This window comes from Mya arenaria, chromosome 7 (assembly GCF_026914265.1).
Source record: "Mya arenaria isolate MELC-2E11 chromosome 7, ASM2691426v1".
NCBI lineage: Eukaryota > Metazoa > Mollusca > Bivalvia > Myida > Myidae > Mya > Mya arenaria.
In genome coordinates this window covers 10,660,477-10,675,999 of record NC_069128.1, presented here as the reverse complement: position 1 = coordinate 10,675,999, position 15,523 = coordinate 10,660,477, and the positions used below count along the sequence as shown (strand labels likewise).

The window sequence follows — 15,523 nt, the reverse complement described above, 5'->3', positions numbered from 1 at the left end:
TCTTTCGATCAATCTAATAGCTGGAACAGATATTTTGCGTCGGCATGGCGTCTGGGAATTGTAAATAATAAATCAAGGAAAATAAAGTTTGAAATAAAAGGAAAACATTTGTGTTCGTATTTGATTTAGTGCATATTCACGCCAGTAAAATATTAAATACCTTAGATGTGTTGATTTACAAACAAGATAACAACTCTGTTTTCAACAACAAGCTCACAATAATGTTGTTCTTAATACCAATCACTCGATCCGTTATATAAGAAATGTTCCATATAATGATTCATACATAACGAATACAAACCACTTTGACATAAGGTTCTCAACGTTATTTGTAACAATTAATTCATCAAATTATCAAATAGAAGAAACGCGTTCGCAATTGTCAGAAATAAACCATTTTATTTCCGTTTGCTTTTAATATGATTTTCTTTTGCGGCTTTAATATTATAATGGTATATAAAATATAGGTTTGATGCCCTCTATGGTGAGCATATTAGAATCACACCGTCCGTTCGTACTTCCTTTATTTCGTATCCGGGCTTAAAGGATTTCATTTAATTTGTGTTCGAAATATAAAGGGGATGTGTTCTACCTCGATGATCAAGGTCACTCACTTTGGGTCAAATAATTATTAATTCTTTATATATACAAATACTTACGTATAGTAAAGTTAATCATGTCCGGGATGTTACTGTATCATGAACGGAGGTATTTTTAAATTATTTTTCACATGTGTTTTGTACAAGTCCCTTCATCTAACTGCATCACTCCACTCTTGATGCCAACCATAATGGAGGAGGGAGAGGAAGGGGATATACACAGTGTATTAAAGCTCTACCTGAATAAAGGTTTATCATTAATTGTATAATCAATTCAAAGGGATGGCACGTTGGGGACATTCGCCACTTCATGTGACAGCACTTGTTGTTAACTGTGATTTTATATTGAATTCATGATGTACGTCATGAAAATGACAAAGACATATGTAAAAATTTGTAAGTGAATGAGTAAGACTCTTCAGACGTACGAAATAAAACTCAATCTTCAGTAATTAAAGTGATTTATTACGGCTTTAAATACAAATCAGTAACCCACGGTTACATAACAAGACAATTTATTTTTAGCAATTCCAACCATCTAAAGTTCAATCTTTAAGCTAGAATAGCTGTTTTGTGCCGGTTTGACGTCTCAAAATATTAACTCAGAATTAGAATTAGTTATTCTAGGAATCTAACATAATAAATCAAAATAAATTGTGAGGACTTGATTTCATGAGTATTTATGATATTCGAATTAAACGTGGTATGCCCTTGTTGATCTCATATGATGATCTAAAGTAAGTTCTGAACAACAAGTGCACATTCATGCTGTTTTCTTTTTTAAAACATACAGACACACGTTATATTAGCAATTTCTTATTGTTCTAAACATTTACAATATGATTTAAAAAAAGATGTGGTCAATAATTCCGACATTTGATAACACGGAATTATCTTAAATACTTATGTGAACAACTACAGAAACAAGCGCAGTAGCAAAACGTTTTAACATAGACCCCGTTAAAAGACACTGGGTAAAGACATAGAACACAAAAACATAAAATCACAAACAAGAAACATGGAAGAACAGCACAAAACTCCACAAACAGCACAGTGCATACATACAATATATCAAAACTGGGTATGTTTATCAAGGATTGATAGGTACCGCCTTGAAACGGTCAGTAAATGTAAATTACTTCTAAAATGTTCTTAAAGGCAAAGAAATACAATAATGTTATTTACAGTATTGTGTAAAAACCGAGTTGTCGCTCTTTGTTGACATGGGTATATTCGTTTTGTTGTGTTTATGTTCAATTTTTCCTTCTCATTGAAACACAGTTTGATAAAATAATAGTAATATTCAGTATACGTATTCAAATTGCAATTTGGTATCAATGGATAATGTAATAAAGAAAGATGTGATATTTAAGCAAACGACAATAAGTATATTCCAATCCTTACAATCGCAAATTATGCACGTGTTCTCCACAATATATACTTTAATAATATTACTGCGTGTATTTTGATTTATTATTACTAGATTATTCCTTTAAAAGTGAAAGCAATGATTAAGACTTAGTTCAATGACATACAGCGTTTACTATCAGTCACAACAAAGGCATTGTGAAAATAGAATTCGCATGTGCACACAATATATTTCGATATTTATTTGAGCTGTATCTTCGTTATCGACCAGTGGCTAGGTCAGCTCCTGTCAGTATATATTAACCTTAAACTAATACATCAGTGTTTTAAATTAACCAATCAACTTATTACTACTTTCACTTTTAAGTCAATAAATCTACACGTACAACGCCATTTTTATACGGTGCTTTTCTATCCAATTTATGCACCTACTTATCTAGAATACTGCAGGAAATTCATTAAATCCCGTTATTATAATCTGTTATCTTTGTATTGATTTATAGTGTTATAGGTTTTTATATGTCTTGAGATATTTACATTGTTTCAATGTATTGTTCAATGATCGCGCCATTGTTTATCTGAAATTCTGTGTTCGAGTATTTGTACATGTTCTATGTTAGAATACTTTATTATATATGCATTGTTTAGGAGGATGACGATGACGTCGATGGTATAGGTACTATTCAAACGATTGGCACGAATTCACGTTTGTTCTGTTCCCCATCTACCACCCAGTAGAGGTCAGAGGTGGCCCGGCAACAGTGGATTATGTCATGAGATTTTATGATGATTGCATGGTTAGATATGTAAACAAATCAACATATTTAATTTATATACAGATGCAAACAATATGTCTTTATAAAACATTTAACTGTTATAATTCTAAGCATGCAATCATCATAAAATCTCATGACATAATGAAATCTCTTTTAAATGATTTTGTTATAATTTCATGTCTGACGCATAGTACTATAATAATAAGATTGTATTGGCGATGTTAGATAACTTACTATTATAAAATAACATTGTTTTCTGTACAGGAGATCATTTCTGTTGACAAATGCCTAACGCAGTGATTTCCTTTGACGAGCCTTAACGATCTCTGCCACCACGCACGAAAACATCTGGATTCTGGATACGTTTGTTGTTTGAAAACTCTTTAACATGAATCAATGTAACGTTGTTTCGAAAGTTTAAAAATTAAAAAAGGAAGTAAGGATAATCTAACTGTTTGAATGACGTCAACAGATTTTGATCACAATCACTTGATTTGCTTGTGATTACTGTACAGTAAAAGGGTCTAATCGCTATGTGGCGTTGTCTTGTTACATGTTAAAACCGTTATAATTTTCATTCAAGACTATATCCTGTTGTGTTTTAGAGTATAGAAGATGTTCCGGATGTCTGAATCAATCCTGAGTAAATCAATTTTTCAAATTTAGGTCGTTTTTTATTCCTTATTGAAATTATATTGGTCTGTTGTGAGTTTTCTCTTACTTTATCACGGAAGTAGTTGAAGACATATTTTTCATGTGAACGTTATTACGCAACTTAAGTTCACCTCCCCTAAAACTTCGTCATTCGCCTTTTTAGTAGCGTCGTTAATATCGTACGTCAGACAAAACCAATGGATGTAAAAGAAAGAATCTGTAAATGTTGTAAGAGAGTACTTTCATTAATGCATTATATTGCATGTACACGTTATAATATAAGTAATATATCTGTAATTTTGTCAGATGCAATGCTGTCATCCTGTGATTTTGTTCTCTTGACCATATTACATTTTAAAACAAGCGTTGATTTCTTTAGTATATACATTTTTTAATAAGATAAAATCTCTAATAAACGGTTAATAATCCTTATTGTTAAACCCAATCGATCATATACAATTTGTGTTGGTTGATAATGTGAATACCACTACAGGACGCTTTTCCGTAGATAATATCACGAATGTATTTTACGTATACCATACAATTTAGTTCAATTGATGTTTTCTATTTATATATTGACACACTGTCGATACGCCTTAAATGTTTTTGCAACGGAATAGATCTTCTTGTTCATTACCCTAACGGTGCAAACGATGGAAATAGTTCTATTTAATAAAAGCGCCTTTTGATAACTAAATTTTATGACTGGTGTTCATTTACGATTGATTGATTCCTAACAATGTAACGTACTTTGAAAATTTAGTTTTTATAAGTCATAGATAGTGCCAAGTGAAGATGTTAGAAATATTATCAAAATGCAACAGATGTGTTAAATGTGGATTTTATGACGGGACGTTTTCCTGACGTTCTGTATCACGTCGAGGTCGGTGTGCAAACGCGTATACGCCGAGACCGCGTAGCGATGGAGAAGGATGCACGTATATGCATCGAACAAAACGTGATACAGGTCGTCAGAAAAAACGTCATATCGTAATATTTATTTTATTATATGTCACCTTCGAATAGTTTTATCGGTTTTAGAGTGCCTTCCCGACGGTATTAGGGCGAAGAAGAAAAATTTTCATGATTTTTAGAATTGACTTTTTGATAATGCAATATGTTGTGGTTTCATTTTGTGGATTCATTTTAGTTCTGCTAATTCCAAATTAAATATATAAAAGATAATTTGCGGTTAGCCTATTCCAGTGTTATTACTTTAATTTCAAACTGTTTTGCTTTGTGTTAAGAGTTATGCTTATAATTGTGCTTAAATATCGTTAAGGATCAGCAGCATTCGTTCTATGTATAAAACAATATAAAGATCATAAGGTTGTCCGGTTAGCGCAGTGGTTAGGGCATTCGCTTCACAAAGGCGACCTGGTCTCGATTCCCGGCCTGGGCTCATGTGAGTTTGGCTAGTGGTCACCAAGCCAGACAAGTGGGTTTTCTCAGAGCACTTCAGATTCCCTCTCAACAAAAGACCACTCCCTCGCGCAACATCGACGATGCCAACAAATTTACTTAGCATAAGTTATCATAACTTTCTTGTATGTATGTACTATGTATTTCTTAAGACCTTGTGGTCAAGATAACCCGTGAAAGTGCAAGCACTTATTTTCAACTGGGGTCCTTTGTTTTTGCTGATGGGACAGCACGCAGAAGAGACAGTGGTGGGATACAAGGAACTCCTGGTGCGGTACCCTAGATCTTTTTCGAAGATACTCCTTGGTTCTTTTACGTGCTCGGTGTAAAGCACCGATACACGGCGAACAACTTTTCTGGGAAAACCACTACTGAGTCCACAAGTTTTCCAAGCACTACCCTTTAAATACCAAGCGCTAGACAAGGGAGCTACTTGTATCAACTTTAAACGTCTTTCGGTATGACGCGGCCAGGGATCGAACCCATGACCTCCCGCACAGTAGACGGAACCGCCTTAACCACTGGGCCACGGAGGCGGTCTTCACAATCGTTGTAAAATATTTGATGTTTAAGTTAATTTTTTCCGGTAAATGATTTATGTTTAGATGAGATGGTAGTAAATTATTGTGACCACGAACCAATAATAACTTGTACAGCAATATATTTGTAAACAAATATTCCTTTCGCATATTTCGTTATTCAAGGATGATTTTATAATATAAAAAAATAAAATATTGCAACCGGCCTTTGCTTGATGCTTATTTGATTCAATTTTAGTGACAGATTAAACTAAACAAGTAAAATAACACATGTTTTAATTTATTTAATTGCGAACAAAAGAGGCGGGAACAGTTATAAATAGAAGAACGATATTGAAATGAAAATTGAAAAATCAACAATTTTAAGAACAGGTGGAATGTGACTTTTTATCTTTAAATGGTGTCAAGGCTAGCTGTAAGTCAACAATGGTAATACAACGTGCAGCCAATAATTCAGGTATGAAAGACTGATGGATATATGCATAAAATGTTGCAAAGGGCCAATAACATGTCACATAAATGGGAATAACCACAATCGTTCGCCATATTATAAACGGACTTACGGCAAAATATTGTGAAATGAATACTTTACAAGATTCAGAAACCGATATAATATTTAATCTTGTATATTTGAAATAACATCGTCTAACTTGTTTGTCCTTTCCAACTTGTTTTAGAGTATATCTCATAACGATCAATGATAAAATATTAAGCTCCTTAATAAGATGGCTGGACTGTCCACAGCTTCTTGCAGATAAGCACTGGACTCCGGAACATAAGCCTAATTCACACTTCAAGCTTCCAAAACGGCAGCCATGTCGCACTTCTTCGTCCAATGTTTTTGAAAATGTAGAAGTATATGGTGTTAAAATTATCAATTAAATCTGGCGATTAAACGATCACGTAATTTTTGGTTCGCTATATATAGGACTTGGGTTTATCTTAAAACGAGTAAAGTATAGTGCGAAACTGGTGTTTTCGATTGATACATAAATGTTGCTAAGCGCGATATATTTTGGGGAAGATATACACGATATATGTAAGCTATCTACCCCGGGTATTTATATTTTTGCGACAATTTTGAACATTTCTGAATCTTTCAGGACACTAAAAATTAGCCGCTATTTTAAGATGAAAAGAAAAAGTTTTTTCGAACAATAGACATTAATCCTCTCATCACGGCCTAAGGTTGAAGTGGTATCAAAAAGCTCCAGAGATTGACCTTGTTTACGTTTATAATAACCTATTTTTGGCAAATGGTTATGGTAAAACTTTGCATAAATTTAATAGTCGTGCCCCAGATCTTTACGTATAAAAAACTTCCATCAGACTGTTTAACGCAGGGCTTCACATCTGCATACCTGAAACAAGTTATTACACATGGTAATTTGTTTGATAGCGTCTCGGGCGATTCCTATCTATGCCATTCTGAACCAAATGATTTTTCCTAATCTTTCAAATTTGTATCTCAAATCCTCCTTCCTTTTTGAATAATAAATAAGCGATTTTACAACTCTCAGTCATTTGATATCACTACCATGCATTGGGTTTCTAAAAATCTATAAATATTAAACGCATCCGTCATTGATGATTTGCTACAACACGCAACATGAGAAATGAATGGTTCAGTTTGTATAATAAAAATGTATAAGCCTCAAATTGTTACCAAGTGTGCAGTTAGAAGGCGAAGTTCTGAAGACGGTTCGTTCCTCACAGTATTGTCTAACCTCTTGCGGAACGTCGTTAATTGCAATCTCCTGTCTTTGCATGCATTTCATACGTTCGGACTCCACCCATTTTGAACAGCCCCATTGCATACCATACCCAACTTAAATGCAACATGTCGAATTTTAATCCTTAAATAATATTTGCATCACAACCTGGTTGGGTTGAGTTGATCTGATTTGAGAAATTTACAGAACAGATGGAAAGGACAATGGCAACAGGCGTGTTAATACATAAATCATTACATATGAAAGAAAAAATATCGAAATGTTCACAAATGATAATTGAATACATAGAGAATATGCTATATTAAATTAGAACTACTACAGATGTTTACCTGCGCAAGGCTACTGATATAACACGCGTTCGAATCTGCAGGTTTTGCAACAGCCAGATTCTGAAAACGAAATTGTGTGATAGATAAACCGAAACTATGTTGATAAGACAATAATGGTTAAAGGCTTTTTTAGTCGTCAACATACCATTATTTAAAGTACCAAGTGGGCCAGCCACTGTTTAAAATTACCATTAATAATAATAATAATATGAAAGCATAGTGCTTAGAATTCATAGAGTTATTTAACTCATTCAGATATTAGCCTACTAAAGACATGTTGGCACTAATTAATTGAACACTGAAACGTGTAACGCAGTAGTTTTAGCATAGCAAACCTTCAGTATCACTTTTAAACCGATTGTTATTTCAGAACCGTAGTGTACAACTGTCTGTCCAATTAGTTATTATGGTGTTACGGTGTTAACTTCTGCCTGATCTCCGTACACTATTTTTAAACCGATTGTTATTTCAGAACCGTAGTGTACAACTGTTTGTCCAAATAGTTATTATGGTGTTACGGTGTTAACTTCTGCCTGATCTCCTTAAACTATTTTTATTTAATATTCGATTTTTTTAAAATATTGTATGCTACAATCAGAGTCATGTTTTCCGTACATAGATATTTTTTATTTTACAAAAAAAATAACTTTAAATCAGTTCTTAACACGTAAACAATGCTTCCGAATCTGAGTATCACTGTTTAGTTAACTAGTGTTAGTCTTTTGGAAAAGTGTACTAAAAAAAGACAATACTCGTTTAAAAAGATGTTAACATAACAGCAATGTCACAGAGAATGGTTTGTGCACGGGGTTGTTAAATATGTAAGCTTTGAGCATTACATTTGAATATCTTACCGCTTCCTTTAGAATTTCAATCATACTTTCTGAACCACTCTTCTTGTCAACAAATTTCACCTGGATATTCTGTCCTATCTGTTCCATTTTCACCTCCTTTTTCCAATACTGATGCTTGGATCAATGTTAAACAGTGCCTTCAAATTTGATAAAAAGGCAACATGTTAGATCTGACAGTTTCATATATTTCTTAACATCTTTCTTTAGTATATAACAAAACATGTTTTGTTTTTTTCCACTCGCTTATATTCCACAACATTTAGCATGGGGCAATTCATTTAAATATTTGTATTTTGCATTGAGCATTTAAATCATTTTCAGTAATGTGCTAAGAATAAGCTAAAACGTAATCTAAAACCTTTACCTTTTGGTAAGCCAAACACTCCAAAAAAAGAAATGCAAGAAAAAAAAACCAACAAGGATTCGTTGATTCATGTTTCAGTAGAAGTAGTCGAATAGTTAATGTAGTAGTAGTTGTTGAAGTTTTTGTTGTTAAGTTAAATTATTTTTCTATTTATTTTGTTTTTATAAGTAAAATCACAGTATTAAATTTCAAGTATTAAACACAAAGTTCTCCTAAAACGTAAGTGCCTAGTGAGACAAAAACAATTGTATATCACATATCTCTACTTCAATAAGTATGCTGCTTTACTGGAAACATTGGCAGTGTGATGTTAGCTTTTGTCTTGTATCATTAGATCGTCGAACTTCAATCATACAATCAATAGCATTTATGGTTTATTTTTATTCCCTAAATGTGTTTATGGATGTCACTGACTAATTGTCAATGCGCTGTCAAACCTTTTGGGTGAGTAGACTTGCATTTGTGTCAGCAATGATTGATCGGAAATTATTTAAGAAATAGACGAGAACGAATTGGACGGAATTTAGCTCAGGAATCGGCCGAGCAAGTGAGCTGTGAATTGACAATATCATATATTTGACACCAGCGATCATATCAGTCAATACATCAACTTAACATCTGTACTTTGGATTAAGCATTCTTTGAGACTGGCAAGTTTATTTTAAATAATTATAATAATAATAAAAACTTAAATAATAATAATAATAATAATAATAATAATAATAATAATAATAATAATAATAATAATAATAATAATAATTATAATAATAATGTAATAATAATAATAAATATAATAATATAATATAAAAATGATGAACATAATCATCAATCAAGAAAAGTTTTCAGAACATTTTTTTATATAAATTCAATGCATGGTTTATTTCAGAAAAACAACCCAGCTTTATATTTACATGGCTTTATATGAGTGTAAATTGTAAATACAAATGAGGGCAGACCTTTGTTTTTTTAAAAGTTGGTGATAAAGAGAAAGAAAACAGAAGAACTAGGATATATTTTTCTGAAACATTTGCATTGCAATGCCTTGTCTGTTTCTAAATGATGTACTAGTATATGGTTGGTGTTTGTTTATATGCATTTATCAAACTTAACGTGGCCAGCCCAGATGAATGCCGGGCGACCACTTTTTTGATAAATGCATATTAATACGCATTTACCGGCTTATTGTTCAAATTTGATTTTGTTTACTGGGCGATCTATCTGATTTTAAAGCAAGAAGAGCTAACTGCTTATTACCAAAAAGAGTTGTACAGCAAAATAGAAAATAACTGCCATTAAATTGGAAAATGTAATTTTAAACACTTAGTGTGAAGAAGATAAAACAAACTTTGTGTTTGATGTCTAAATACTCGATTTCAATGTGTAGATTGTTATATGAGAATCTTTTCTAACTTCGGTGTTATTTATAATCCATATAATTATATGTAGTATTACAGGAACTAATAAACTACAATTACCTTACTCTTATTTCGATGTGCAACTGTATAGCCTATTTCTTTGTTGTGTTGTTGTTGTTTGGCTTGGTGAAAAGCGTTCCGATAACCACTGCGCGAAGCGAATACCTGAAATAAATACTACATAATGATTGATGCAACCCTATTCTGACAGGTAAAAAACTGACACATAAAGTCGAAAATCGCTATGTCGAACTCTGTTATCTCGATGTTCTGGTTGTGTCAAACTGTATTCGAATGTCGCGTTTTTTGGGGTTAAGTTATACACTTTTTGTGTTTCGGTAATGTGAATGTCGGTTATCTCGAAGTATTTTCCGAGGTCCTAACGACTTCGACATAGTGAGTTTTGACTTGACGACTTCGACATAGTGAGTTTTGACTTTACATAAATTCAAAATATTGTTAAGCAAATGTTTATCGAAATGTAAGAGAATCTAAAGGATTTGTGAGAATAAAGAAGTCATTCGTCTAAAACTTTAAAGTGTTTAAATCATGCTAAATCTCATTTCAAGTGACATATACTTTAAAAGCTTCCTTATTATTATAATGTATCTTTATTTTACTTTATAAGAACTTCCTTATTCTCTAGCAGCAGTCATTCTGACCTTTAAATACTGAAGTACCTAATTGACGAAGACACTAAATAAAGAGTTTGTTGTTTTCATTTCTTCATTCTTTTCCTACTCTTTTGTTTTTGACGGAAGTCAAAATGATCTTCTTTTCAAGTCCCTAAACCCAACATGCTTGAATATAAACGCGCTTTTATTATAATTAACTCTTTAGTATAAGGAAATACTTGATTGGAAAAGAGGTCACATATATTCAAAAAATGCAGTCAAGTGCCATTAACAGTAATGGTATAAACAAAACTCTTAACGCCCCTAGCACCGATGTAATTGTTACTCTTATTTTCTTAGAATTGGTAATTCTTGCAACGTGAACGCTGTTTCCTGATTTGTCCCTAGTAAATAGAATTAGAAAAAAATACCTTATATCTAGATTTACCATTGGCTAACCAAAACAAAATTTATAACACTAATGTCATTAAATTCTAGAAAGGAAACTATACAGAATCTTTTATACCATGCCTTTCTTTCTGATCTTAAACCTAATAAGATAAAACAAATACTAATTCCGTTTCTTAATAAGCGCAGTCGACTCACGCGCGTCCCCTGTTTCTATCCGTACCGAAAACACCTGATTGATACTTTGATACACGACGTCATTTTAGGAATGACGTTACGTGCGCATACAAATTGGCTTGTCTTTCTTATAGAATGTTATTAAAATATTTTTAATACCAATTTTAAGCATAAAAAAGAAAAAATGTTTCATTGTCAGATATTTATTTATTATAGTATGCATTCAGATAATTTTACGATTTAGTAATAAAAACATTTCACTTTCTCAAACAATGAAAAAATCACGTTTAAACCCGCTCTCATTATCGAAATCAAACATTAGCACACACAAAGCTGGAATACAACTCCATCAACGTCACTAACGAAATGGCGTTTTATTTGCATACAATTTGCCATGCTTTTCTGAAAACCGACAATGAACTATCATTTTAAATCCCATATAATGATAAAAATTGTTTGTTTCATTTTAAGAACGCAATATATTTCACCTCACGAACACCAAAAGTAAATGTATTTCACTCGAGTCACTCGTGTAATCTAACTTTTGGTGCTCACTTGGTGAAATATATTACCATCTTACACTAAGACAAACAATTATCCTCTATGTACTTCTGGGCTCCTTCATATCAATCATTTATCGATGAACTAATATACTTGCATATACTACGTGGCACATTGATAACCAGTTCTGAGTTTTCTCGCCGTGTACTCTCTTTTCTGCATTTGCAGCAATTCTTTACTTGTAAGTACACCAATGGCAACTGACGTGTAGAACGCTTGTTTTTAATCTACATCACTGGGCAATAATGATAGCTAGAGTGAAGGACCTTGCCGAATACAGGCGTATTCGCATTGGAATAGATAAAGGCGGAGGAACCAACAACATGAAAGCAAGAAGATTTAGTATTCGTGATATACTTGAGAGAACCGCGTTGTCTTTAAACAGTAACCCCGCTATCACTGACCAAGATGGTCAAGGAAGACAAGTCAAGTTGGAAGGCCAACTACTTGAAAGTTTGGGAGAAAGACAATACTCTTTGGCAGTTTGTATGGAAGGGTCAGTTTAAAGTGCCAAAATTTCATATTTATGGGTTTTCATTTTGGTCAAAGTATAACTATTTGAAAGCATTAATAAATACTAATACACTGCGACCGAGGACATGATAACAACATGAGCAGCTAAACAGAATTTATTATTCGCCTGATCTCATGACTTGATGATTTCTTGCCACTTAGGTTCCATTTCAATCGATACAGAACAACAATAAATAACACATAAAAGTTATCGAGATAACTTACATTTCGCCGCACGAAAGTTCAAATTGATAGAAATACCTCGACCAATCATGTCTTGATGCTTGTACCAATTTCTATGAATGTTAAGTGTGAACATTCGTCTTATGCACACCACAAAATGTTCATGTTGTTACCTTAAACAAAGATCTAAACAATTGGCCCAAAATTTGCCAATCATGTGTTATTAAATTTGGTAAAAATTTCACGTTTTTGTTTTTTATTTTTGTTTTATTTTGAGAAAGATTTAAATTAATGGCCAATGCCAAAGGAATTATCACACGTTACCTCGAAGAGATACATTTTGAAAAAAATGCTCATAATGATTTTGCTTATAGCATCATGCCTAGCACAGTTTGGACGGGATGACTACTAAACATGAGTGATATATGGTAAAGAATCATACATCACTCATGTTTAGTAGCATTGATTCCAAAACAGTCCATTTTCTTAAAACTTCATTTTACGCGTTTTTGTGTCTTCATGTTCATTTTTTGAGCTCAATTTAACCGCAATTACACCTTAAAAGCTGCACTCTCACAATTTGATAGTTTAAACCTTTAAAAAAAATTGTCTCAGAATCAGCTCATTTTGGCCTCAGTACCTCCAATTCAGTCATATAAGATCACTCACAATACAGATCTCAATTGTTTTGTAAACCGGCAAAACATCCATGTTTCTTAAAGCTTTAGAAACGCTTTTAGCCATAAAACATCAATTTCAAACGTGTATATGAAAACTGCGATCTGCTCTTTTGTCAACAGTCTTATACCACTAGTTTCCAGACGTTTATGCAAAAATATACTCATTCCAAGACCTAAAAAAATAAATTGTCAAAACAATCAATCTGTGAGAGTGCAGGTTAAGGGTGATTTCGCTTCTTAGGTGTTACCAACTTTCCCTGATTTGAAATAAAAGCAGTTTTTTTACAAATATTGCAAACACATTAAATGTATATGAATGTTTCACAAAAAATAGCACTTTACTTAACGTTCATTGCTGAATTTGTATTGCTGTTATTTGGTTTCAAATCCAGTGTAACAAATCGTATTTTAACTATTGTTTTAAACCAGCGTTTCAAAACCGTCGTGAGCACCGAGTACTCTAATACAAAACCCAAATAATAATATTAATAAAAGGATAGATGCGGTGTAATAAACAATGCGGAATTCTACAGCCCTTCCCACCATTTACTTCCTATGGTAGCACACTATTTCCTTGGTGTAATTGAAATAAACTATTGGTTGTCAGTAATACATTCCTGTCTACAATTCTGCACCGCATTCTTTACTATGCTTTAATTATACAAAACAATGATCAGTTAACCCTGATGGTTTTCCTTTCTTGACTATATATCAGTTTATCTTATATGTAACTCCTTATTGCTTGTAGACAGATCCTACACGTTTTCGTTAAAAAGATTGGCAACCAAACCAGGGAAAACTTGCCGCACATTTTCTGAGGAATGTCAATAGTGTTTTGCATTATCTTACAATTGCCATCGCTTTCCTGGCTAGTAAATGACTTGCGTAATCATGCTTCTGTCTTTTCAACTAGCATCATTAAGGAGAAGCCCGCCTGTCTTATTTAAGCAGGTGAAATAATGCTTTTTGCACTTCGCGAAATATTTTAAAAGTGTTCCTCTTTAACAATTCATTTGAACGCGTTGAAAGTCAAGAGTCAATTCTTCTCAGGATACCAAATACTCCTCTATTTCCATGCCACATTCTACGTATCATATTTAAATAAACGAGTTTGATTGTCTGTTTACCAAATAAAGTCAAAATTTGAGTTTCTGCCTACCGCAGAAGTCATGAGCCCTCCAAAAATCACCCTTGAAAACTGCATACCAAAATGGTGAGTATCAGCCTGAATAAAAACCATTGACATCGTTTGCAGTAATCAATAACGATTTAAACCAGAGTAAGGGACCTTGCCGGATATATTTTAAATTGAATGTGTTTAGCAACCAAGGATTTTGGTTTGGGCTCAAATTGTTGAACTTATTTTGTCGGCCTTTTAAGATGAACACTCTCACAATGCCACAAAGACACCGACAACCAAATATTTCTTAAGAAAAGCAGATGTGCTTAGACAATTAAGCCTTGCAAATTATTTGGAGAGCCCTGACCCAATGGCGGAATGATTTCAATTATTTCAGGGAGATAAAATGCTATCTTTCTTTCGTCTTACGGAAGGTGAAACCCTGTGTTTTATCTTAACTTTGCAATAATTCATACGTTTATGTTTCATTCCAATACCTAAATATTATTTTCTGCCATAACTGCATATTGTTTACCGTAGCTGCTTCCCTAAAGAAAATCAGGCATGCGTTTGCATTTAAAATACTTGACCATGCGTTCCCTATATATATTATTTTGTGAAAAGGCAAGTTATTTTGTTTCTTTGCATCATTAATGAAAATGGTTTTTTTTGTTGTTTTACAATGAACAAATGTTTATGCAGAGGTCTAGAAAAACAGTTATATAAGACTGCTGACAAAAGATCCGATCGAAAAGTTTATTTACGTTTGAAAATTGTTGTATTATGCCGAAAGACCAATTCTTCTTAAAGCGTTAATAATGCTCAAGTTCAAGTCCGTTCCTTAAGGGAAACAGACGTTAACTTCAAATTATGATACACATCACATACCAAACTAAAAGACTAGTGATCATTTGCGATTCTCATAACTAAAAACGTAACCTCTAAAGGCTAAACAATTGTGCAGAAGTTTGTTTGCATTTCACCAGAAAGTGGGTAATGTGCTTGCAATACATATAATGGGGGATTAAGGTACAAAAAATCGGCCTGAAAACATGTACATTCGAGTAATAACCATAAAGTTTTGAAAATAGGAATATATACATGCAAGCACAGTTACAACATGCACAGATATGCCATATTTGCCGAGAAAATACGAATTATTTTGGATAAAATCAACATGTTTATTTGTAAACATTGCCTCCTAAGCCACAATA

The 15,523-nt window shown here is 33.0% G+C and overlaps 1 protein-coding gene across 1 annotated transcript in view; it reads left to right on the top strand.

Annotated features, from left to right (window-relative positions):
- Positions 1–8,934: 8,934 nt before the first annotated feature.
- LOC128240509 (collagen alpha-6(VI) chain-like) overlaps positions 8,935–15,523 on the top strand; it is a 64,599-nt gene continuing 58,010 nt past the window's right edge. Inside the window, exon 1 of the mRNA XM_052957163.1 lies at positions 8,935–9,082. Coding sequence (XP_052813123.1) covers positions 9,062–9,082 — 21 coding nt within the window. The 5' untranslated portion in view covers positions 8,935–9,061. The remainder of the gene's footprint in view (positions 9,083–15,523) is intronic.